The sequence below is a fragment of the Salmo trutta genome, chromosome 13 (assembly GCF_901001165.1).
Source record: "Salmo trutta chromosome 13, fSalTru1.1, whole genome shotgun sequence".
Taxonomy (NCBI): domain Eukaryota; kingdom Metazoa; phylum Chordata; class Actinopteri; order Salmoniformes; family Salmonidae; genus Salmo; species Salmo trutta.
In genome coordinates, this window is record NC_042969.1 from 30,228,806 (window position 1) to 30,252,762 (window position 23,957).

The window sequence follows — 23,957 nt, forward strand, 5'->3', positions numbered from 1 at the left end:
TGTTATCTAATCATCATCATCATCATCACCATACAAATCCATCTATCATTAATATGGACTAGTTCCCTCATTTTTATTTATTTATTTCACCTTAATTTAACCAGGTAGGCTAGTTGAGAACAAGTTCTCATTTGCAACTGCGACCTGGCCAAGATAAAGCAAAGCAGTTCGACACATACAACAACACAGAGTTACACATGGAGTAAAACAAACATAGTCAATAATACAGTAGAAAAATAAGTCTATATACAATGTGAGCAAATGAGGTGAGATAACGGAGGTAAAGGCAAAAAGGCCATGGTGGCAAAGTAAATACAATATAGCAAGTAAAACAATGGAATGGTAGATTTGTAGTAGAAGAAAGTGCAAAGTAGAAATATAAATAATGGGGTGCAAAGGAGCAAAATAAATAAATAAATAAATACAGTAGGGGAAGAGGTAGTAGTTTGGGCTAAATTATAGATGGGCTATGTACAGGTTCAGTGATCTGTGAGCTGCTCTGACAGCTGGTGCTTAAAGCTAGTGAGGGAGATAAGTGTTTCCAGTTTCAGAGATTTTTGTAGTTCGTTCCAGTCATTGGCAGCAGAGAATTGGAAGGAGAGACGGCCAAAGGAGGAATTGGCTTTGGGGGTGACCAGAGAGATATACCTGCTGGAGCGCGTGCTACAGGTGGGTGCTGCTATGGTGACCAGCGAGCGGAGATAAGGGGGGACTTTACCTAATCTAATCATCCTAATGTATTGATAATTAATATGAACTAGTTCCCTAATCATCCTAATGTATTGGTAAAGTCCCTTCCAGACATTTTTAAAGAACACCCCACATACACTGCATATGTTTCAGGACCAGACAGAAATCCCCAGACTAAAACAGTAGCATGTGTTGGGGCACCTTGGTTCCGCTGGAGGTGGGTCCTCCGTGGCGGGAGGGTGAGGAGGAGGAAGAGGAGGTGGAGACAGCTCTAGGTGTGTGTGCGTAGGCCCGGTGGAGCCCATTGGACAGGCCCTGGTCTGAGTCCTCCATCTTGGCAGGGTTGAGGTTCTGCATGGAACTGAAGTTCTTAGGTGTGACGGGCTTGAAGGCAGATGGCCTGAGACGAGACTGGAGGGAGAAGAGGGAGAGAGAGAGAGAGAGAGAGAGAGAGGAAGAGAGGGAGAGAGGGAGAGCGAGAGGAAGAGAGGGAGAGAGGGAGAGAGAGAGAGAGAGAGGGAGAGAGGGACAGAGAGAGGAAGAGTAGAAGAGTTAGTATCTGAAACTGTCAGGGTGGAGTGAGAGAGACAGGTAGAGAGGTATAGATAAATAGTTGGAGAGGTATAGAGAGACAGACAGGGAGAGAGGTATAGAGAGACAGTTGGAGAGGTATAGAGAGACAGAAAGGTGGAGAGGTACAGAGAGACAGACAGGGAGAGAGGTATGGAAAGACAGACAGGTAGAGAGGTATAGAGAGAGACAGGTAGAGAGGTATAGAGAGACAGGGAGAGAGGTATAGAGAGACAGAAAGGTGGAGAGGTACAGAGAGACAGACAGGTAGAGAGGTATAGAGAGACAGACAGGGAGAGAGGTATAGAGAGACAGACAGGGAGAGAGGTATAGAGCAACAGATAGCGAGGTATAGAGAGACAGGGAGAGAGGTATAGAGAGATAGGTAGAGAGGTATAGAGAGACAGAAAGGTGGAGAGGTACAGAGAGACAGACAGGTAGAGAGGTATAGAGAGACAGACAGGGAGAGAGGTATAGAGCGACAGATAGCGAGGTATAGAGAGACAGGTAGAGAAGTATGGAGAGACAGACAGGTAGAGAGGTATAGAGAGACAGGTAGAGAGGTATAGAGAGACAGACAGGTAGAGAGGTATAGAGAGACAGGTAGAGAGGGATAGAGAGACAGACAGGGAGAGAGGTATAGAGATGTATAGAGAGACAGGTAAATAGGTATAGAGAGACAGGTAGAGAGGTTTAGAGAGACAGACAGGTAGAGAGGTATACAGAGACAGACAGGAAGAGAGGTATAGAGAGACAGGTAAAGAGGTATAGAGAGACAGACAGGGAGAGAGTTATAGAGAGACAGGTAGAAAAGTATAGAGCGACAGGTAAAGAGGTATAGAGAGACAGGTAGAAAAGTATAGAGCGACAGGTAAAGAGGTATAGAGAGACAGACAGGTAGAGAGGTATAGAGAGACAGACAGGTAGAGAGGTACAGAGAGACAGACAAGTAGAGAGGTATAGAGAGACAGACAAGTAGAGAGGTATAGAGAGACAGACAAGGAGAGAGGTATGGAGAGACAGACAGGGAGAGTTATAGAGAGACAGACAGGGAGAGTTATAGAGAGACAGACAGGGAGAGTTATAGAGAGACAGACAGGGAGAGTTATAGAGAGACAGAGAGGGAGAGTTATAGAGAGACAGACAGGGAGAGTTATAGAGAGACAGACAGGGAGAGTTATAGAGAGACAGACAGGGAGAGTTATAGAGAGACAGACAGGGAGAGTTATAGAGAGACAGACAGGGAGAGTTATAGAGAGACAGACAGGGAGAGTTATAGAGAGACAGACAGGGAGAGTTATAGAGAGACAGACAGGGAGAGTTATAGAGAGACAGACAGGGAGAGTTATAGAGAGACAGACAGGGAGAGTTATAGAGAGACAGACAGGGAGAGTTATAGAGAGACAGACAGGGAGAGTTATAGAGAGACAGACAGGGAGAGTTATAGAGAGACAGACAGGGAGAGTTATAGAAAGACAGACAGGGAGAGTTATAGAGAGACAGACAGGGAGAGTTATAGAAAGACAGACAGGGAGAGTTATAGAGAGACAGACAGGGAGAGTTATAGAGAGACAGAGAGGGAGAGTTATAGAGAGACAGACAGGGAGAGTTATAGAGAGACAGACAGGGAGAGTTATAGAGAGACAGACAGGGAGAGTTATAGAGAGACAGACAGGGAGAGTTATAGAGAGACAGACAGGGAGAGTTATAGAAAGACAGAGAAAGAAAGGAAGAGACTTGGGAGAAAGAGATAAAGAGATAAATAATTAGAAAAAGGTGCAGAGAGATAGAAGGGGAGAGAGAGAGATAAATATTTTGAAAAAGGTGCAGAGAGATAGAAGGGGAGAGGGAGAGAAGGAGCAGTAAAGGTGGAGATGGCATGCTAGAGGTAAAGAGGCAGAGGGAGCCCACCACTCCACCCTTGACTCGAACAGCCTCTATGACCAGGTCCACCAATACAAGGCAGCAGCGCCCATCTTTGCCCGGACCCTAAAGGACATCGCTCTCAAACGCAGCCCCAACACTTCACACAGGAGCAACAGATCAATAGACACCCCACCCAGACCAGCGAGACACTCTCCCAGACCTGCGGGACCCCCCTGGACCGACACATAGAGGACCCACGCCGAGAGGACCTACATCCAGACCACAACACCACCAGCCACATCCACACCCCCACCCCAACCAATCAACACCCCCCCCATTTAGGCCCCCTCAGATCAGACCTATGCCCCTCCTGCCCACCCCATGCACCGCACCTCCTCAAAGAGGGCCTCAACATGGAAGACACACATACACCCAGGCCGTGAGCTGGCAAACAGGCCCAACCCCCACTCTTACACTACCCCAAGCCAATGGCATGTACCAGATGCTCAGCAGGCTCTGCTCACATTTACTGGTCTAAGGCCAAACCACACGACTCATTTATGGAACACAAAGACTTCACTATCTCATCCTGGAATATACAAGACCTGAGGTCATCTGCCTTTGGCCTAAAGAGCAAGAACCTGGACTTCATCAAGTAAATTGGAAATACAGACATAGTCATCCTACAAGAAACATGGTATAGAGGAGATGGACCCACTGGTTGCCCTCTAGGTTACAGAGAGCTGGTAGTCCCATCCACCAAACTACCAGGTGTGAAACAGGGAAGGGACTCAGGGGGTATGTTAATTTGGTATAGAGCAGACCTAACCCACTCTATTAAATTAATCAAAACAGGAACATTTTACATTTGGCTAGAAATTCAAAAGGAAATGATCTCAACAGAGAAAGATGTCCTCCTGTGTGCTAGCTATATCCCCCCACTAGAATACCCATACTTTAATGAAGACAGCTTCTCCATCCTGGAGGGGGAAATCAATCATTTCCAGGCCCAGGGACATGTACTAGTCTGTGGCGACCTAAATGCCAGAACCGGACAAGAACCTGACACCCTCAATACACAGGGGGACAAACACCTACCTGAGGGGACAGCATTCCCTCCCCAATATGCCCCCCTAGGCACAACTACGGAAACATAACCAACAAAAACAGGTCACAACTCCTGCAGCTCTGTTGCACGCTGAGTCTGTTCATAGTCATTGGTAGGCTTCGAGGGGACTCCTATGGTTGGTACACCTATAGCTCATCTCTTGGCAGTAGAACTGTACAGTCGTGGCCAAAAGTTTTGAGAATGACACAAATATTAATTTCCACAAATTTTGCTGCTTCAGTGTCTTTAGATATTTTTGTCAGATGTTACTATGGAATATTGAAGTATAATTACAAGCATTTCATAAGTGTCAAAGGCTTTTATTGACAATTACATGAAGTTGATGCAAAAAGTCAATATTTGTAGTGTTGACGCTTCTTTTTCAAGAACTCTGCAATCCGCCCTGACATGCTTTGTCAGAATTTGTGGGTTTTTGCTTGTCCACCCACCTCTTGAGGATTGACCACAAGTTCTCAATGGGATTAAGGTCTGGGGAGTTTCCTGGCCATGGACCCAAAATATCGATGTTTTGTTCCCCGAGCCACTTAGTTATCACTTTTGCCTTATGGCAAGGTGCTCCATCATGCTGGAAAAGGCATTGTTCGTCACCAAACTGTTCCTGGATGGTTGGGAGAAGTTGCTCTCGGAGGATGTGATGGTACCATTCTTTATTCATGGCTGTGTTCTTAGGCAAAATTGTGAGTGAGCCCATTCCCTTGGCTGAGAAGCAACCCCACACATGAATGGTCTCAGGATGCTTTACTGTTGGCATGACACAGGACTGATGGTTGCACTCACCTTGTCTTCTCCGGACAAGCTTTTTTTGTTTGGGATGCCCCAAACAATCGGAAAGGGGATTCATCAGAGAAAATGACTTTACCCCAGTCCTCAGCAGTCCAATCCCTGTACCTTTGCAGAATATCAGTCTGTCCCTGATGTTTTTTCTGGAGAGAAGTGGCGTCTTTGCTGCCCTTCTTGACACCAGACCATCCTCTAAAAGTCTTTGCCTCACTGTGCGTGCCGATGCACTCACACCTGCCTGCTGCCATTCCAGAGCAAGCTCTGTACTGGTGGTGCCCCAATCCCGCAGCTGAATCAACTTTAGGAGATGGTCCTGGCACTTGCTGGACTTTCTTGGGTGCCCTGAAGCCTTCTTCACAACAATTGAATCGCTCTCCTTGAAGTTCTTGATGATCCGATAAATGGTTGATTTAGGTGCAATCTTACTGGCAGCAATATCCTTTCCTGTGAAGCCCTTTTTATGCAAAGCAATGATGACGGCACGTGTTTCCTTGCAGGTGACCATGGTTGACAGAGGAAGAACAATGATTCCAAGCACCACCCTCCTTTTGAAGCTTCCAGTCTGTTATTTGAACTCAATCAGCATGACAGAGTGATCTCCAGCCTTGTCCTCGTCAACACTCACACCTGTGTTAACGAGAGAATCACTGACATGATGTCAGCTGGTCCTTTTGTGGCAGGGCTGAAATTCAGTGGAAATGTTTTTTTTGGGGGATTGAGTTCATTTGCATGGCAAAGAGGGACTTTGAACTTAATTGCAATTCATCTGATCACTCTTCATAACATTCTAGAGTATATGCAAATTGCCATCACACAAACTGAGGCAGCAAAGTTTGTGAAAATGAATATTAATGTCATTCTCAAAACTTTTGGCCACAACTGTAGACTACTTGATCACTGACCTCAACCCAGAGTCTCTCAGAGCGTTCACAGTCAGCCCACTGACACCCCTATCAGATCACATCAAAATCCCAGTCTACTTGTGACAGAGCAATACTCAATACTCATCAAAGCCAAAGGAACTGAGTAATATTAAGAAATGCTATATAGGGAAGGAATGTAGTGTGGAAACCTATCAAAAAACAATTAGGCAACAACAAATTCAATCCCTTTTAGACAACATTTTCCATTGTAATAGTGAAGGTGTAAACTTGGCAGTAGAAAACCTAAACAGTATATTTGACCTCTCAGCTTCCCTAACAGAAAACGAACAACAATGACAAATGGTTTGATGAAGAATGCAAAAACCTAAGAAAGAAATTGAGAAACCTGTCCAACCACAAACAGAGACCCAGAAAACCTGAGCTTATGACTTCACTATGGTGAATCACTAAAACAATACAGAAATACACTACGGAAAAAGAAGGAACAGCACGTCAGAAATCAGCTCAATGTAATTGAAGAATCCATAGACTCTAACCACTTCTGGGAAAATTGGAAAACAACAACACAAAGAATTATCTATACCCAAAATGGAGATGTATGGGTAATGTAACGGCTGTCGTAATGAGGGGACCAAGGTGCAGCGTGTTGAGTGCTCATGATTTTATTCCACTATGAAACACTTGAACAAAATAACAAAACGAAAACAAGCCAACAGTTCTGTCAGGTACAGAAAACAACTACCCACAAACACAGGTGGGAAAATGCTGCCTAAGTATGATTCCTAATCAGAGACAACGATAGACAGCTACCTCTGATTAAGAACCATACTCGGCCCAAAACAAAGAAATACAAAACATAGAATGCCCACCCCACACCCTGACCTAAGAGAATAGAGAAATAAACCATCTCTCTCAGGTCAGGGCGAGACAGTACAAAGGTGCGGACTCCCGGCCGCAAACCTGAACCTATAGGGGAGGGTCCGGGTGGGCATCTATTCTTGGCGGCGGCTCTGGTTCGAGGCGTAGCCCCCACTCCGCCCGCTGATCCCCCCCGCTTCTGTGTCGCCGGAGGAACCAGACCATGGATCACTGCCGGAGGCTCTGAACTGCCGACCGCCGCTGAAGACTCTGGACTGCAGGCCGCCGCTGAAGACTCTGGACTGCAGGCCGCCGCTGAAGACTCTGGACTGCAGGCCGCCGCTGAAGACTCTGGACTGCAGGCCGCCGCTGAAGACTCTGGGCTGCAGGCCGCCACTGAAGACTCTGGGCTGCAGGCCGCTGCTGAAGACTCTCAGGAGGTTCCGGGCTGCAGGCCGTCTCAGGAGGTTCCGGGCTGCAGGTCATCTCAGGAGGTTCCAGGCTGCAGGCTGTCTCAGGAGGTTCCTGACTGGGGAGCGTCGTGGAGGATCCGGACTGGGGAGCGTCGCTGGAGGCTCCGGACTAGAGAGCGTCGCTGGAGGCTCCGGACTGGAGAGCGTCGCTGCAGGCTCCGGACTGGAGAGCGTCGCTGAAGGCTCCGGACTGGAGAGCTTCGCTGCAGGCTCCGGACTGGAGAGCGTCGCTGTAGGTTCCGGACTGGGGACCGTCGCTGTAGGTTCCGGACTGGGGAGCGTCGCTGCAGGTTCCGCACCATGGATCATCACTGGAGGCTTTGTGCCATGGATCATCACTGGAGGCTCCGGGCCATGGATTATCACTGGAGGCTTCGTGCCATGGATCCTCTCTACAGGCTCCGGGCCATGGATTATCACTTGAGGCTCCGGGCCATGGATTATCACTGGAGGATTCGTGCCATGGATCATCCCTACAGGCTCCTGGCCATGGATCATCACTGGAGGCTTCGTGCCATGGATCATCACTGGAGGCTTCGTGCCATGGATCATCACTGGAGGCTTTGTACGTGGAGCCGGGAACGGGTCTTCCTGGACTGAGGAGACGTACTGACAGCCTGGTACGTGGAGCAGGCACAGGATGTAATGGGCTGTGGAGGCGCACTGGAGGGAGAGTGCGAGGAGCAGGCACATGCTCACCACGATAAGCACAGGGAGTTGGCTCAGGTCTCAACCCTGACTCCGCCAATCTACCCATGTGCCCCCCCCCAAAAAAAAAATTTCGGGGGCTGCCTCTCCTGCTTCCACGGCAGACTTCTGTATCTGTAAATCTTAGAATCAACTATTAAAGGCTACCAGAACCCACTGGATTCTCCAATTACCTTGAATGAACTACAGGACAAAATACAAACCTTCCAACCCCAAAAGGCCTGTAGTGTTGATGGTATCCTCAATGAAATTATTAAATATACAGACTACAAATTCCAATTGGCTATACTTAAACTCTTTAACATCATCTTCAGCTCTGGCATCTTCCCCAATATTTGGAACCAAGGACTGATCACCCCAATCCACAAAAGTGTAGACAAATTTGACCCATTAACTACCGTGGGATATGCGCCAACAGCAACCTTGGGAAAATCCTCTGCATTATTATTAACTGCCCACAAAATGAGGTGGAAACTGAGCTGCACTTCCTAACCTTCTGCCAAATGTATGACCATATTAGAGACACATATTTCCCTCAGATTACACAGATCCACAAAGAATTCAAAAACAAACCCGATTTTGATAAACTCCCATATCTACTGGGTGAAATACCACAGTGTGCCATCACAGCAGCAAGATTTGTGACCCGTTGCTAAGAAAAGGGCAACCTGTGAAGAACAAACAACATTGTAAATACAACTCATATTTATGTTTATTTATTTTCCTTTTTGTACTTTAACCATTTGCACATCATTACAACACTGTATATATACATAGTATGACATTTGTAATGTCTTTATTCTTTTGGAACTTCTGTGAGTGTAATGTTTACTGTTCATTTTCATTGTTTATTTCACTTTCGTATATTATCTACTTCACTTGCTTTGGCAATGTTAACATATGTTTCCCATGCTAATAAAGCCCCTTGAACTGAACTGAGAGAGAGCAGCGTTATCTTCCTCACAGCACGACTGGTGGGGTGTTCAGGTCAAGGTCTAGAAATCACTATTACCCACAAGGTTTCTATTAAATCAATCGCTTTCTCAGCTCTCTGCTCTCTCCATGTTGTTTCTCTGATGTTATACATCCAGACTGGATGAGATTAATTCACCCTACTGCACTACTTAGTCTCTAGGAGTGTGTGATAAGTCAGATACAGACTGAAGGGACTGTGTGTGTGTGATAAGTCAGATACAGACCGAAGGGGCTGTGTGTGTGTGATAAGTCAGATACAGACTGAAGGGACTGTGTGTGTGTGATAAGTCAGATACAGACTGAAGGGACTGTGTGTGTGTGATAAGTCAGATACAGACTGAAGGGACTGTGTGTGTGTGATAAGTCAGATACAGACTGAAGGGACTGTGTGTGTGTGATAAGTCAGATACAGACTGAAGGGACTGTGTGTGTGATAAGTCAGATACAGACTGAAGGGACTGTGTGTGTGTGATAAGTCAGATACAGACCGAAGGGACTGTGTGTGTGTGATAAGTCAGATACAGACCGAAGGGACTGTGTGTGTGATAAGTCAGATACAGACCGAAGGGACTGTGTGTGTGTGATAAGTCAGATACAGACCGAAGGGACTGTGTGTGTGTGATAAGTCAGATACAGACTGAAGGGACTGTGTGTGTGTGATAAGTCAGATACAGACCGAAGGGACTGTGTGTGTGTGATAAGTCAGATACAGACTGAAGGGACTGTGTGTGTGTGATAAGTCAGATACAGACTGAAGGGACTGTGTGTGTGTGATAAGTCAGATACAGACTGAAGGGACTGTGTGTGTGTGATAAGTCAGATACAGACTGAAGGGGCTGTGTGTGTGTGTGATAAGTCAGATACAGACTGAAGGGACTGTGTGTGTGTGATAAGTCAGATACAGACTGAAGGGACTGTGTGTGTGTGTGATAAGTCAGATACAGACTGAAGGGACTGTGTGTGTGTGATAAGTCAGATACAGACTGAAGGGACTGTGTGTGTGTGATAAGTCAGATACAGACTGAAGGGACTGTGTGTGTGTGATAAGTCAGATACAGACTGAAGGGACTGTGTGTGTGTGATAAATCAGATACAGACTGAAGGGACTGTGTGTGTGTGATAAGTCAGATACAGACTGAAGGGACTGTGTGTGTGTGATAAGTCAGATACAGACTGAAGGGACTGTGTGTGTGTGATAAGTCAGATACAGACTGAGGGACTGTGTGTGTGTGATAAGTCAGATACAGACTGAAGGGACTGTGTGTGTGTGATAAGTCAGATACAGACTGAAGGGACTGTGTGTGTGTGATAAGTCAGATACAGACTGAAGGGACTGTGTGTGTGTGATAAGTCAGATACAGACTGAGGGACTGTGTGTGTGTGATAAGTCAGATACAGACTGAAGGGACTGTGTGTGTGTGATAAGTCAGATACAGACTGAAGGGAGAGGCGTTGGCATCTTATTCATACACGGTCTTATAAATGACTAATGCAGGACATTTTAAAACACCTCCTCCAGCCTAGCCAGGTAATACCTGGTAGCATTTCATTATGTCACACACACACACACACACACACACACACACACACACACACACACACACACACACACACACACACACACACACACACACACACAACGCATACATCGCACACAGAACACACAGTCTGGGATGTCATTCATCTAGCGCTGCCAGTGACTCAGCGATACAGGCCAATTCTTCAAACTATAGCTAACTGTAGGGAGTAGGAAGCCAGGGTAATCTGTCAGAGACATGTTGGCTTTAGAGTATTAAAGGATGTTCTCTGTCTGAGAGACATGTTGGCTTTAGAGTATTAAAGGACGTTCTCTGTCAGAGACATGTTGGCTTTAGAGTATTAAAGGATGTTCTCTGTCAGAGACATGTTGGCTTTAGAGTATTAAAGGGTGTTCTCTGTCAGAGACATGTTGGCTTTAGAGTATTAAAGGATGTTCTCTGTCAGAGACATGTTGGCTTTAGAGTATTAAAGGACGTTCTCTGTCAGAGACATGTTGGCTTTAGAGTATTAAAGGACGTTCTCTGTCAGAGACATGTTGGCTTTAGAGTATTAAAGGACGTTCTATGTCAGAGACATGTTGGCTTTAGGGTATTAAATGATGTTCTCTGTCAGAGACATGTTGGCTTTAGGGTATTAAATTACATTCTTGTTCTGGACCTCCGTTGAAGGAGCTTTTTTAAGAAGAGTCCAATGTCAAAGTGTGTTATTGTTGCTAAAATAATAATCTGTTTTGATAGAATAGATAATAACTGCAGTTTTATATGTTCATCTCTATATTTTGTCCCAGGGATATCATCCCTATATGTTGTCCCAGGAATATCATCCCTATATGTTGTCCCAGGGAACTCATCCCTATATGTTGTCCCAGGGATATCATCCCTATATGTTGTCCCAGGGATATCATCCCAATATGTTGTCACGGGAGTATCATTATTATACATTGTCCCAGGGAAATCATCCCTATATGTTGTCCAAGGGATATCATCCCTATAAATTGTCCCAGGGATATCATCCCTATATGTTGTCCCAGGAATATCATCCCTATATGTTGTCCCAGGAATATCATCCATATATGTTGTCCCAGGGATATAATCCCTAGACAGGATGTTGTCCAAGGGAAATCACCCCTATATGTTGTCCCAGGGATATCACCATCTATATGTTGTCACAGGGTTATTCTCCCTATATGTTGTCCCAGGGATATTACCCCTGTATGTTGTCCCAGGGACATCATCCCTATATGTTGTCCCAGGGATATCATCCCTATATGTTGTCCCAGGAATATCATCCCTATATGTTTTCCCAGAGATATCCCTATATGTTGTCCCAGGAATATCAGCCCTATATGTTGTTCCAGGGATATCACCCCGATATGTTGTCCCAGGGATATCATCCCTATATGTTGTCCCAGGGATATCATCCCTATAAGTTGTCCCAGGTATATCAGCCCTATATGTTGTCAAAGGGATATCACCCCTATATGTTGTCCCAGAGATATCCCTATTTGTTGTCCCAGGAATATCAGCACTATATGTTGTCACAGGGATATCATCCCGATATGTTGTCCCAGGGATATCATCCCTATATTTTGTTCCAGGAATATCATCCCTATATGTTGTCACAGGGTTATTTCCCCTATATGTTGTCCCAGGGATATCACTCCTATATGTTGTCCCTGGGATATCATCCCTATATGTTGTCCCAGGGATATCATCCCTAGACATTATGTTGTCCCAGGGAAATCATCCCTGTATGTTGTCCAAGGGATACCACCCCTATATGTTTTCCCAGAGATATCCCTATATGTTGTCCCAGGAATATCAGCCCTATATGTTGTCACAGGCATATCATCCCTATAAGTTGTCCCAGGGATATCGTCCCTATAAGTTGTCACAGGGATATCATTCCAACATGTTGTCCCAGGGATATCATCCCTATAAGTTGTCCCAGGGATATTATCCCTATAAGTTGTCCCAGGGATATCATCCCTAGACAGTATGTTGTCCAAGGGAAATCATCCCTGTATGTTGTCCAAGGAATATCACCCCTATATGTTGTCCCAGGAATATCAGCCCTATATGTTGTCCCAGGGATATAACCCCTATATGTTGTCCCAGATATATCATTTCTATATGTTGTCCCAGATATATCATCCCTATATGTTGTCCCAGATATATCATTCCTATATGTTGTCCCTGGGATATCACCCCCTATATGTTGTCCCAGGGATATCATATCTATATGTTGTCCCAGGGATATCAGCCCTATATGTTGTCCCATGGACACCATACCTATAAATTGTCCCAGGGATATCATCCCTATACGTTGTCCCAGGGAAATCATCCCTAGACAGTATGTTGTCCCAGGGATATCATCCCTCTATGTTGTCCCAGGGATATCACCCCTATATGTTGTCCCAGGGATATCATCCCTATATGTTGTCCCAGAGATATCATCCCTATATGTTGTCCCAGGGATATCACGCCTATATGTTGTCCCAGGGATATCACCCCTATATATTGTCCCAGGGATATCACCCCGATATGTTGTCCCAGGGATATCATCCCTATATGTTGTCCCAGGGATATCATCCCTATAAGTTGTCCCAGGTATATCAGCCCTATATGTTGTCAAAGGGATATCACCCCTATATGTTGTCCCAGAGATATCCCTATTTGTTGTCCCAGGAATATCAGCCCTATATATTGTCACAGGGATATCATCCCGATATGTTGTCCCAGGGATATCATCCCTATATTTTGTTCCAGGAATATCATCCCTATATGTTGTCACAGGGTTATTCCCCCTATATGTTGTCCCAGGGATATCACCCCTATATGTTGTCCCTGGGATATCATCCCTATATGTTGTCCCAGGGATATCATCCCTAGACATTATGTTGTCCCAGGGAAATCATCCCTGTATGTTGTCCAAGGGATACCACCCCTATATGTTTTCCCAGAGATATCCCTATATGTTGTCCCAGGAATATCAGCCCTATATGTTGTCACAGGCATATCATCCCTATAAGTTGTCCCAGGGATATCGTCCCTATAAGTTGTCACAGGGATATCATTCCAATATGTTGTCCCAGGGATATCATCCCTATAAGTTGTCCCAGGGATATTATCCCTATAAGTTGTCCCAGGGATATCATCCCTAGACAGTATGTTGTCCCAGGGAAATCATCCCTGTATGTTGTCCAAGGAATATCACCCCTATATGTTGTCCCAGGAATATCAGCCCTATATGTTGTCCCAGGGATATAACCTCTATATGTTGTCCCAGATATATCATTCCTATATGTTGTCCCAGATATATCATCCCTATATGTTGTCCCAGATATATCATTCCTATATGTTGTCCCTGGGATATCACCCCCTATATGTTGTCCCAGGGATATCATATCTATATGTTGTCCCAGGGATATCAGCCCTATATGTTGTCCCATGGACACCATACCTATAAATTGTCCCAGGGATATCATCCCTATACGTTGTCCCAGGGAAATCATCCCTAGACAGTATGTTGTCCCAGGGATATCATCCCTCTATGTTGTCCCAGGGATATCACCCCTATATGTTGTCCCAGGGATATCATCCCTAGACAGTATGTTGTCCCAGGGATATCATCCCTATATGTTGTCCCAGGGATATCACGCCTATATGTTGTCCCAGGGATATCACCCCTATATGTTGTCCCAGGGATATCACCCCTATATGTTGTCCCAGGGATATCGTCCCTATATGTTGTCCCAGGGATATCACCCTTATATGTTGTCCCAGGGATATCACGCCTATATGTTGTCCCAGGGATATCACCCCTATATGTTGTCCCAGGGATATCATCCCTATATGTTGTCCCATGGATATCACCCCTATATGTTGTCCCAGGGATATCACCCCTATATGTTGTCCCAGGGATATCACCCTTATATGTTGTCCCAGGGATATCACCCCTATATGTTGTCCCAGGGATATCACCCTTATATGTTGTCCCAGGGATATCACGCCTATATGTTGTCCCAGGGATATCACCCCTATATGTTGTCCCAGGGATATCATCCCTATATGTTGTCCCATGGATATCACCCCTATATGTTGTCCCAGGGATATCATCCCTATATGTTGTCCCAGGGATATCACCCCTATATGTTGTCCCAGGGATATCACCCCTATATGTTGTCCCAGGGATATCACCCCTATATGTTGTCCCAGGGATATCACCCTTATATGTTGTCCCAGGGATATCACCCCTATATGGTGTCCCAGGGATATCACCCCTATATGTTGTCCCAGGGATATCACCCCTATATGTTGTCCCAGGGATATCACCCCTATATGTTGTCCCAGGGATATCACGCCTATATGTTGTCCCAGGGATATCACCCCTATATGTTGTCCCAGGGATATCACCCCTATATGTTGTCCCAGGGATATCACCCCTATATGTTGTCCCAGGGATATCACCCCTATATGTTGTCCCAGGGATATCACCCTTATATGTTGTCCCAGGGATATCACCCCTATATGTTGTCCCAGGGATATCACCCCTATATGTTGTCCCAGGGATATCACCCCTATATGTTGTCCCAGGGATATCACCCCTATATGTTGTCCCAGGGATATCATCCCTATATGTTGTCCCAGGGATATCATCCCTATATGTTGTCCCAGGGATATCATCCCTATATGTTGTCCCATAACCAGGTGTTCTTCTCACCTTCTCATATTTCCCTCCCATGGGCAGTGAGTTCTTTGACACGTCCACCTCAGTTCCGTCTTTGTAGTAGAGCTTGATGTGTTCCTCCTCATGTCCATGCTCTCTCTTCATGGACTGCATGCTGGAGAAGATGTCCTTCCTACTGCTGCCTGGGCCACTACCCGCTTTGGCCTCTTTCCTGGTGGGAGTCATTATATAGGTTTTCATTCAGGCTTCAGGTCAATTGATAACCAATCAAGTCAATTGATAATCTGTTCCCCTGAACGATAACAGCTTGTTATGAAAATTATTTCTATTTCTATTCGAGTTTGCAAGAAAGGAATTTCACTGTACTTGTACTGTACTGTACTGTACTATTTCATCTAGATTTACAACTTTACATTGTGGCTCAGTTGGTAGAGCATGGTGTTTGTAATGGTGTTTGCAACGCCAGGGTTGTGGGTTTGATTCCCACGGGGGGCCAGTACGGGGAGAAAAAAAAATGTATGAATTGAAATGTATGTAATGTATGCATTCACTACTGTAAGTCACTCTGGATAAGAGTGTCTGCTAAATGACTAAAATTTAAAATGTAACAGCTTACTTCGCAAATACACTGCATTCGGAAAGTATTCAGACCACTTGACTTTTTCACATTTTGTTACATTACAGCCTTCTTCTAACATTGATTAAATAAAAAATGTTCCTCATCAATCTACACACAATACCCCATAATGACAAAGTAAAAACAGGTTATTTACATAAGTATTCAGACCCTTTGCTATGAGACTCAAAATTGAGCTCAGGTGCATCCTGTTTCCATTGATCATCCTAGAGATGTTTCTACATCTTGATTGGAGTCCCCCTGTGGTAAATTCAATTGATCTGACATGATTTGGAAAGGCACACACTTGTCTATATAAGGTCCCACAGTTGACAGTGCATGTCAGAGCAAAAACAAAGCCATGAGATTGAAGTAATTGTCCGTAGAGCTCGGAGACAGGATTGTGTTGAGGCACAGATCTGGGGAAGGGTACCAAAACATTTCTGCAGCTTTGAAGGTCCCCAAGAACACAGTGGCCTCCATCATTCTTAAATGGAAGAAGTTTGGAACCACCAAAACTCTTCCTAGAGTTGGCCGCCCGGTCAAATTCAGCAATCGGGGGAAAAGGGCCTTGGTCAGGGAAGTGACCAAAAACCCGATGGTCACTCTGACAGAGTTCCAGACTTCCTCTGTGGAAATGGGAGAATCTTCCAGAAGGACAACCATCTCTGCAGCACTTTACCAATCAGGCTTTTATGGTAGAGTGGCCAGATGTAAGCACCTCCTCAGTAAAAGGCACATGACAGCCCGTTGGAATTTGCCAAAAGGCACCTAAAGACTCTCAGACCATAAGAAACAATATTCTCTGGTGTGATGAAACCAAGATTGAACTATTTGGCCTGATTGCCAAGCCTCACGTCCTGAGGAAACCTGTCACCATCTCTACAGTGAAGCATGGTGGTGGAAGCATCATGCTGTGGGGATGTTTTTCAGTGGCAGGGACTTGGAGACCAGTCAGGCTCAAGGGAAAGATGAACGGAGCAAAGTACTGAGAGATCCTTGATGAAAACCCGCTCCAGAGCGCTCAAGACCTGGAAGGTTCACCTTCCAACAGGACAACGACCCTAAGCACTCTACCAGGACAATGCAGGAGTGGCTTTGGGACAAATCGCTGAATGTCTTTGAGTGGCCAAGCCAGTGGCCGGACTTGAGCCGGATTGAACTTCTCTGGAGAGACCTAAAAATAGCTGTGGAGCAACAGTCCCCATCCAACTTGACAGAGCTTGAGAGGATCTGCAGAGAAGAATTGGAGAAACTCCCCAAATGCAGGTGCGCCAGTCTTTTAGTGTCATACCTAAGAAGACTCGAGGCGGTAATCGCTGTCAAAGGAGCTTCAACAAGGTACTGAGTAAAGGGTCTGAATACTTATGTAAATGTCATATTTTGTTTAATTTTTTATACATGTCACGTCCTGACCATAGTAAGTGGTTATTTTCTATGGTAGAGTAGGTCAGGGTGTGACAGGGGGTGTTGTGGGTTTTTCTATGTTTTCTATTTCAATGTTTAAGTTCTAGTTTTTCTATTTCTATGTTGGGGTTGTTTGGGTTGATCTCCAATTGGAGGCAGCTGATCCTCGTTGCCTCTGATTGGAGATCATATTTAAGTAGGGGTTTTTCTATTCCTGTTTTGTGGGTTATTATCTTTTGAGTAGTGTTCGTTTCTCTCTGCGTCACAGTTTGTTGTTTTGTATATTCAGTTATTTTGTGTGTTGCATAAGTTTCACGGATTTAATAAAATGTGGAACTACAACCACGCTGCGTTTTGGTCCGATCCTTCAGTCAACCGTGACAATACAGTACTAATAAAAAGATTTGGACACACCAACAGTACCCATTCAAGGGTTTTTCTTAATTTCTACTGTTTTCTACATTGTAGAATAATAGCGAAGACATCAAAACTATGAAATAACACATATAGAATCATGAAGTAACCCAACAAAAATGTTAAACAAATATATTTTATATTTGAGATTCTTCAAAGTAGCCACCCTTTGCCTTGATGACAGCTTTGCACATTCTTGGAATTCTCTCAACCAGCTTCATGAGGTAGTCACCTGGAATGCATTTCAATTAACAGGTGTGCCTTGTTAAAAGTTAATTTGTGGAATTTATTTCCTTCTTAATGCGTTTGAGCCAATCAGTTGTATTGTGACAAGGTAGGGGTGGTATACAGAAGATAGCCCTATTTGGTAAAAGACCAAGTCCATATTGTTGCAAGAACAGCTCAAATAAGCAAAGAGAAACGACAGCCCATCATTACTTTAAGACATGAAGGTCAGTCAGTCCGAAAAATGTCAAGAACTTTGAAAGTTTCTTCAAGTGCAGTAGCAAAAACCATCAAGCGCTATGATGAAACTGGCTCTCATGAGGACCACCACAGGAAAGGAAGACCCAGAGGGACATCTGCTGCAGAGGATAAGTCACCAGCCTCAGAAATTGCAGCCCAAATAAACGCTTCACAGAGTTCAAGTAACAGACACATCTCAAAATAAACTATTCAGAGGAGACTGTGTGAATCAGGCCATCATGGTCAAATTGCTGCAAAAAAACACTACTAAAGGACACCAATTAGAAGAAGAAACTTGCTTGCGCCAAGAAACACAAGCAATGGACATTAGACCAGTGGAAATCTGATTTTTGGTTCCAACAGCCATGTCTTTGTGAGACGCAGGTGAACGGATGATCTCTGCATGTGTAGTTCCCACCGTGAAGCATGGAGGAGTGATGGTGTGGGGGTGCTTTGCTGGTGACACTGTCAGTGATTTATTTAGAATTCAAGGCACACTTAACCAGCATGGGTTACCACAGCATTCTGCAGCGATGCGCCGTCCCATCTGGTTTGCGCTTAGTGGGACTATCATTTGTTTTTCAACAGGATATATATAAAAAAACTTTAATTAGTAGGAGTGTCCAAACTTTTGATTGGTACTGTACTTTTGCAAACATTTCTACAAAACAGTTTTTGCTTTGATATTTTGGGGTATTGTGTGCAGATTGATGAGGGGAAAAAACAATTTAATCAATTTTAGAATAAGGTTGTAATGTAACAAAATGTGGAATAGATCAAGGGGTATGAATACTTTCAGAATGGTAGGAGTCACACCTCCTACCAGCTCACTATGTGTGGCACCCACCTGGCAGCAGCATTAACAACACTGCTATGGAACAACAGGTGATGTTATTACCCAAGAGCATCATTAATGCCTACTATTTAAAACAGACAACTCTTTACCGTTTTGTCTGCACTTTATGGAATACATAGAGAATACATACTCTCTAATGTAGCACCCATCTGGGTAATGAAACATGACAGCCATTTTGTGCCTATCAGAGAGCTCACTAACCTGGTGATGTTGAGGTAGTTGAGCAGCTCTCTCTGGTTGAAGCCTTTCTTTAATAACCTGTTGGTCTGTCTGGGTCCCACCTGGGGCACGGCCCGGCTGCCTTTAGCTGGGGACGAGTCCGGGCGCTCCACTAGGCTGCCTACACTACCCATACTGCACCGGGCCAGTAGGGCTGTGGGCTGGGTAGGTGTTGAGTAGGGGTCACGGAATGTCTTGCTGGGGTCACGGCTCAGAGGAAGGGTCTGGACCGATGTTGCCATTGGTTACAGGACAGGGTGGCCACATGGGGAACTCTTGAGGTAGAGGAAGAGAGCAAAGGAGAGAGGAAGAAAGAGGTTGAGAAAAAATATATTTGGCATCATGAACCATCATCACCATGATAACCTCCTATTCACCTTCTAGCTGTAATATCTTATCTCTATGGCATCATGAACCATCATCACCATGATAACTTCCTAGTCACCTTCTAACTGTAATATCTTATCTCTATGGCAACACGAACCATCATCACCATGATAACTTCCTAGTCACCTTCTAACTGTAATATCTTATCTCTATGGCATCATGAACCATCATCACCATGATAACTTCCTAGTCACCTTCTAACTGTAATATCTTATCTCTATGGCAACACGAACCATCATCACCATGATAACTTCCTAGTCACCTTCTAACTGTAATATCTTATCTCTATGGCATCATGAACCATCATCACCATGATAACCTCCTATTCACCTTCTAACTGTAATATCTTATCTCTATGGCATCATGAACCATCATCACCATGATAACCTCCTATTCACCTTCTAGCTGTAATATCTTATCTCTATGGCATCATGAACCATCATATCCAAGACCAAGTCCACACTTTATTTGAATGTTTACAGTATTCAGCTCTCTGTCTGTCTTCCTCTGATCACTTAACTCCTGATCTCTAGTGGTTAATAAACCACAATAACTAGTATCATTGTTCTTTATTAGGTGGTCCCGTTCCCTCTGTCTTCCTCAGTATTTCTCCATAGCCTTTACCCTAGTTACTAGTCTGTTGTTGATGTAAATTTCTAGTGAAACTCCTCCTGTCTTTTTCCCTATCTATCTTTATATCTCCTCTCTCAGGGCATGACTTGACATGTGCCACTTCTCTGTCATCACCTGTGTGTGCATGTGTATCATTACGATAAGTAGCCTATACTAGAGAAATGAGAAGTTTGAAATGAAATAAGTTTGCTAATATGGGTGATAGTTAATAGAACAATTGATGGCTACAACCATCAAACGAGTAGTAGCAGTTTAAAGGAAAAACTGTGGTGCACATTAATGTTATAAACTGTGGTGCACATTAATGTTATAAACTGTGGTGCACATTAATGTTATAAACTGTGGTGCACATTAATGTTACAAACTGTGGTACACATTAATGTTATAAACTGTGGTGCACATTAATGTTATAAACTGTGGTGCACATTAATGTTATAAACTGTGGTGCACATTAATGTTATAAACTGTGGTGCACATTAATGTTATAAACTGTGGTGCATATTAATGTTATAAACTGTGGTGCATATTAATGTTATAAACTGTGGTGCACATTAATGTTATAAACTGTGGTGCATATTAATGTTATAAACTGTGGTGCACATTATTGTTATAAACTGTGGTGCATATTAATGTTATAAACTGTGGTGCATATTAATGTTATAAACTGTGGTGCACATTAATGTTATAAACTGTGGTGCATATTAATGTTATAAACTGTGGTGCATATTAATGTTATAAACTGTGGTGCACATTACAGTTACAAAGTGTGGTGCACATTGTTATAAACTGTGGTGCATATTAATGTTATAAACTGTGGTGCATATTAATGTTATAAACTGTGGTGCACATTAATGTTATAAACTGTGGTGCATATTAAGGTTATAAACTGTGGTGCATATTAATGTTATAAACTGTGGTGCATATTAATGTTATAAACTGTGGTGCACATTAATGTTATAAACTGTGGTGCATATTAATGTTATAAACTGTGGTGCATATTAATGTTATAAACTGTGGTGCACATTAATGTTATAAACTGTGGTGCATATTAATGTTATAAACTGTGGTGCATATTAATGTTATAAACTGTGGTGCACATTACAGTTACAAACTGTGGTGCACATTAATGTTATCAACTGTGGTGCATATTAATGTTATAAACTGTGGTGCATATTAATGTTATAAACTGTGGTGCACATTAATGTTATAAACTGTGGTGCATATTAATGTTATAAACTGTGGTGCATATTAATGTTATAAACTGTGGTGCACATTAATGTTATAAACTGTGGTGCATATTAATGTTATAAACTGTGGTGCACATTAATGTTATAAACTGTGGTGCATATTAATGTTATAAACTGTGGTGCACATTAATGTTACAAACTGTGGTGCACATTAATGTTATAAACTGTGGTGCACATTAATGTTATAAACTGTGGTGCATATTAATGTTATAAACTGTGGTGCATATTAATGTTATAAACTGTGGTGCATATTAATGTTATAAACTTTGGTGCATATTAATGTTATAAACTGTGGTGCACATTAATGTTATAAACTGTGGTGCACATTAATGTTATAAACGGTGGTGCACATTAATGTTATAAACTGTGGTGCATATTAATGTTATAAACTGTGGTGCATATTAATGTTATAAACTGCGGTGCATATTAATGTTATAAACTGTGGTGCACATTACAGTTACAAACTGTGGTGCACATTACAGTTACAAACTGTGGTGCACATTAATGTTATAAACTGTGGTGCATATTAATGTTATAAACTGTGGTGCACATTAATGTTATAAACTGTGGTGCATGTTAATGTTATAAACTGTGGTGCACATTAATGTTATCAACTGTGGTGCACATTACAGTTACAAACTGTGGTGCACATTAATGTTATAAACTGTGGTGCATATTAATGTTATAAACTGTGGTGCACATTAATGTTATAAACTGTGGTGCATGTTAATGTTATAAACTGTGGTGCACATTAATGTTATCAACTGTGGTGCACATTACAGTTACAAACTGTGGTGCACATTAATGTTATAAACTGTGGTGCATATTAATGTTATAAACTGTGGTGCACATTAATGTTATCAACTGTGGTGCACATTAATGTTATAAACTGTGGTGCACATTGCAGTTACAAACTGTGGTGCACATTAATGTTATAAACTGTGGTGGACATTAATGTTATAAACTGTGGTGCACATTAATGTTATAAACTGTGGTGCACATTACATTTACAAACTGTGGTGCACATTAATGTTATAAACTGTGGTGCACATTAATGTTATAAACTGTGGTGCACATTAATGTTATAAACTGTGGTGGACATTAATGTTATAAACTGTGGTGCACATTAATGTTATAAACTGTGGTGCACATTACAGTTACAAACTGTGGTGCACATTAATGTTATAAACTGTGGTGCACATTAATGTTATAAACTGTGGTGGACATTAATGTTATAAACTGTTGTGCACATTGTTTTAAACTGTTGTGCACATTAATGTTCTAAACTTTTCATTCTATTTATCATCAATTCAAGCAATTTATCACAATATGGACTTCTGTTCCTATCGCCCAGCTCTAGTGTGTATGTGCACATGCACACACACAGTACTCTGTGTCTGGCTAGGTAGGGAGCAGCTACTTCAACATTTACCATGTTTCCCCCCAGTGTAATCAACATTTATCAAGTGATGTTCTGGTGGCCTCAATTGGTGGCCTCAATAGTTATGTAAATGGTGAGAGAAAGAGACAGAGACAGAGAGAGAGAGAGAGAGAGTGACAGCCAGACAGAGAGAAAGAAAGAAAGAAAAAAGAGAGAGAAAGCGAGAGAAAGAGAGAAAAAGAAAGAGAGAAAGCGGGAGAGAGCAAGAGAGAGAGAAAGAGAGAGAGCGAGAGAGAGAGAGAGAGAGGGAGAGAGAGAGAAATAAAGAAAGAGGGAGGTAGAGTGAGACAGAGCGAAAGAGAGAGAAGAGAAAGCCACTATAGCTGTATCGCTGAAGGCTCTCAGCCAGAGGGAGATCAAAGCGAGAGAGATTCGGAAAGCTCATGTTTATATTAATGAGCTAGCTAGCCTAAGTATTTCCCTTCCCTAAAACATTCCACTCTGACTACTACGACCTTCATCCGCTATCATGCAGTTTCAACCACTAACCCTGACCCCTAACCTTAACCCTAAACTGATGAACAAGTAGCTCCTGCACTTGCTCATCCGTTCTGACGATACTGACACATTGTCCGTTCTATCAGAGTCATCTGGTGACCAGTAGCTTCCATGTGTCATGTTTTGACCCGAAGCCTCTCTTCTGCCTTGTCTTGGCTGTATACTTAGGGTTGTTGTCCTGTCGGAAGGTGAACCTTCACCCCAGTCTGAGGTGCTGAGCGCTCTGGAGCAGGTTTTCATCAAGGATCTCTCTGTACTTTGTTCCATTCATCTTTCCCTCGATCCTGACTAGTTTCCTAGTCCCTGCTGCTGAAAAACAGCATGATGCTGCCATCACCATGCTTCACCGTAAGGATGGTATTGGCCAGGTGCTGAGCGGTGCCTGGTTTCCCCCAGACGTGATGCTTGGTAATTCAGGCCAAAGAGTTAAATCTTGGTTTCATCAGACAAGAGAATCTTGTTTCTCATTGTCTGAAAGCGGGCGGTCATGTGCCTTTTACTGAGGAGTATCTTCTGTCGGGTTCTTGGTCACTTCCCTGACAAAGGCCCTTCTCCCCGATTGCTCAGTTTGGCCGGGGGGCCAGCACTAGGAAGTGTCTTGGTGGTTCCAAAC

General features: G+C 43.5%; 1 protein-coding gene across 1 annotated transcript in view; it reads right to left on the reverse strand.

Annotated features, from left to right (window-relative positions):
* Positions 1 to 23,957, reverse strand: part of LOC115206745 (NEDD4-binding protein 3-A-like) — an 85,239-nt gene that overhangs the window by 8,189 nt on the left and 53,093 nt on the right. Inside the window, exons 2-4 of the mRNA XM_029773952.1 lie at positions 19,121 to 19,411; positions 15,195 to 15,372; positions 892 to 1,101 (exon numbers count right to left, since the gene is read on the reverse strand). Of these exons, the coding sequence (XP_029629812.1) occupies positions 892 to 1,101; positions 15,195 to 15,372; positions 19,121 to 19,380 (648 nt within the window). The 5' untranslated portion in view covers positions 19,381 to 19,411. The remainder of the gene's footprint in view (positions 1 to 891; positions 1,102 to 15,194; positions 15,373 to 19,120; positions 19,412 to 23,957) is intronic.